Here is a 2,627-nt window from a genome sequence, read left to right as displayed (position 1 = left end):
CGGCCGGCGGGCGCCGGTGCCGGCGCCTCCCTCTGACCGCCGTCGGGGAGCGGGCGCCCGTGCGCGTCTTTGTTCCCTGCGCCGTTCATTCAGCGCCTTTTCAGGGTTTCCTGGGGGGTGTTGGTGAGGCTTCTTGGTGTCAGTCGCTCGCCCGTTAGAGTAGTGACAGGGCGACCTGGGGGGACGGCAGAAAGTCGGGGGGCCACAGCGCCCCTCCGAAGGCAAGGCTGGAATGGGAGGATAAAAGGCAGCTCCACAGGGGACCGGCCGCGCCCTCTCCCCACGCGCCCCCCCGCCAGTGCCAGCAAGGGGCGGCTGGGAGGTCGGTGACCCCGGCGGCAGGAACCCTGGACTTTAAGGCTCTCTTTTCCGCTCATTTCTTTTTTAATCCGGTGACTTTGGGTTACAGTGTTGCAGTTTGGAAGCACCGGATCCCCCTGTTCCCGTGATGCTGCCACTGCGCTCCCCCCCCACAGGTTCTTGTTAGTGCTGAGGTGCGTGTCCGTTACCTGCAAGTGTCGTGACGTGCCATGTAGACAAGCGAATAGCTTTCCTGGGCAGAAGTCAGGAACCCCCAGCACCCCTGGGCTGCACCAGCACTGTGACAGGCGGGTGCACAGGCGCGGACCCGCCGGAGCCTACACCGGGCCGGGTCACACCCCGCATGGGTGTAACCAGTGCCCTTCTGCGAACTGGCGACTTCCTGCTTGGGGGTCACCGCTTCTCCATCCACACCCACCCCGTGCAAGCTCTCCGAGCCCTTGGCCCCGGCCACAACACTTTTCTGTGGCCTCTGCTCCCTGTCAGCCAGGTAGACACAGGGCTGCTCTCTGTCTTGCGGATGCTGACTGACTGTGTCTCACCTCTGTGGGAAGGAGGAAAGGACTCTGTGTCAATAGCAAGAACTTATTTGAAACCCTCTCTGGCTGCGGACCACTGCTTCCGCCGAACTCTGCGGCCCTTAACTGTGGGACTGAGGGTGTAGAGTCAGGTATGAGAGGCCTGAAGCCAGCTTGGGGCAGAGTGGAGGCCGTTTCTGCACAGACCCCTCCTGGGAAGCTGGAGCTCTGGATTCTTGCTGGCAAGGGCAGCCAGGACACTGGCAAGAAGAATCTCACGATCTGAACTGGCCGAGGGTCTTGTGAGTTTATCTTGCAAAGACTGGCCTGTAGAAGGTCTGGAAGATTCTCAGAGTGCGCCACCCTTCCTCCCTACAACAGCGGCTACTTCGGCCCCTCCCTCTAGGTCCACGTAGCCCCTCACAGCCCTCATGCTTCCTGGTGTCCAGAGTGGAAATCAGCCTCTGCGCTGGGTCCCAGCCCCTTTTTGGATTCATTCACTCACCTGCCCAAACACTGGAATGTTTTAGTCCCTTTCTGTTGGAGTCTTAGTTTGGCAGTCTGTCCCTGATTTCATACCCTCCCTTCTTTTAATTACCCTTTTGCTAATTATTTTTTTCCCAGCGTGTTTGACCCAGTGGGTTCCTCTGGAATCCCTTTTCCCTTAGCACTGGAAAGGGGAGGAAAAGAGTGTCTGTGAGGGCGAGGCAGAAATAATGTGAGGAGGGGGTGAGGGCCTCAGGGTCAGGCCTGCAGAAGAGCAAAGAGCCAAGCAAGGATGTACGCGCGCGTGTGCACACGTATTCATGTGTACAACAACGTGCACACACACGGCACACACACACGCACGACCATGTGTGCGTGCATTCATGTGTACAACAATGTGCACACAAATAGCACACAAGTGTGTGCATTCGTACACGCGGACATGTGCGCACGTGCATGTATGTACTGCACGCGTGCGTGTACACATGTTCACACGCACAACAACGGGCACGCGCATTGCACGCACGTGTGTGCATTCGTGCGTGCGGACATGCATGCACACACGTGTGCACGCGCACCGCACCCGCGTGTGTGCATTCGTGCGCGCGGACATGCATGCGCACACACGTGTGCACGCGCATTGCACACGCGTGTGTACATTAGTGCATGCGGACATGCATGCGCACATGTGGGCACGCATGTGCATATGACCGCGTGCATGCACATGCATGTGCGCAAGTGACTGTGCGTGCGTACACATGTGCGGACACACATGTACAGGTATGCGCGCGTGTATGGCTGTGTGTGCACGGTGGGCGCACATGTGCGTGGGTGCGTGCACGCGTGTGTGCAGTGGTGGCGGAGACACCCCTCCCTTCAGCCCTCCTGCCTCCCTTGCGCACACACCTCCTTCACACCACAATCACTCATGTTTCTCACACGATCTGATTCCACGCCTTGCACACTCTTCTGCCCAGCCCCGCGTCATGCACACTCTTCAGTCTTTGTGCAAAAATGTGTATTGCTGGGTCCATCTCTTCCTCCGCTCCCTCACAGCCCGGACCACTCGCCTGGCCTTTCCGTGCACACTCCCATTTTGCACAAGCCTCTCCCGCCCGCCCTGCCGCACCTGTGCCTGGGACCCCGCACCTCCACCCCCAGCCGCCCCCAGCTCCATCCACACCCCTGCTCCCAGCCCGGAGCGCTCGCCCCTTCCGTGGCCACTCCCCTCCCTCCGCCCTCCCCGGCTGGCACACTCGCCCCCGCCTCTGGGGACACCTGCTCGTGCGGGGCAGGGCGGGG

General features: G+C 60.3%; 1 protein-coding gene across 1 annotated transcript in view; it reads left to right on the top strand.

Moving 5' to 3' along the window:
• The first annotated feature begins 664 nt into the window (after nucleotides 1-664).
• Nucleotides 665-2,627, top strand: part of MARCH9 (membrane-associated ring finger (C3HC4) 9) — a 6,361-nt gene continuing 4,398 nt past the window's right edge. Inside the window, exon 1 of the mRNA XM_004692412.2 lies at nucleotides 665-811. Within this exon, the coding sequence (XP_004692469.1) occupies nucleotides 665-811 (147 nt within the window). The remainder of the gene's footprint in view (nucleotides 812-2,627) is intronic.

Source organism: Condylura cristata, unplaced genomic scaffold, assembly GCF_000260355.1.
Source record: "Condylura cristata isolate star-nosed mole 26May11 unplaced genomic scaffold, ConCri1.0 scaffold00034, whole genome shotgun sequence".
Classification (NCBI taxonomy): Eukaryota; Metazoa; Chordata; class Mammalia; order Eulipotyphla; family Talpidae; genus Condylura; species Condylura cristata.
This window is presented reverse-complemented; position numbering and strand designations above follow the sequence as displayed.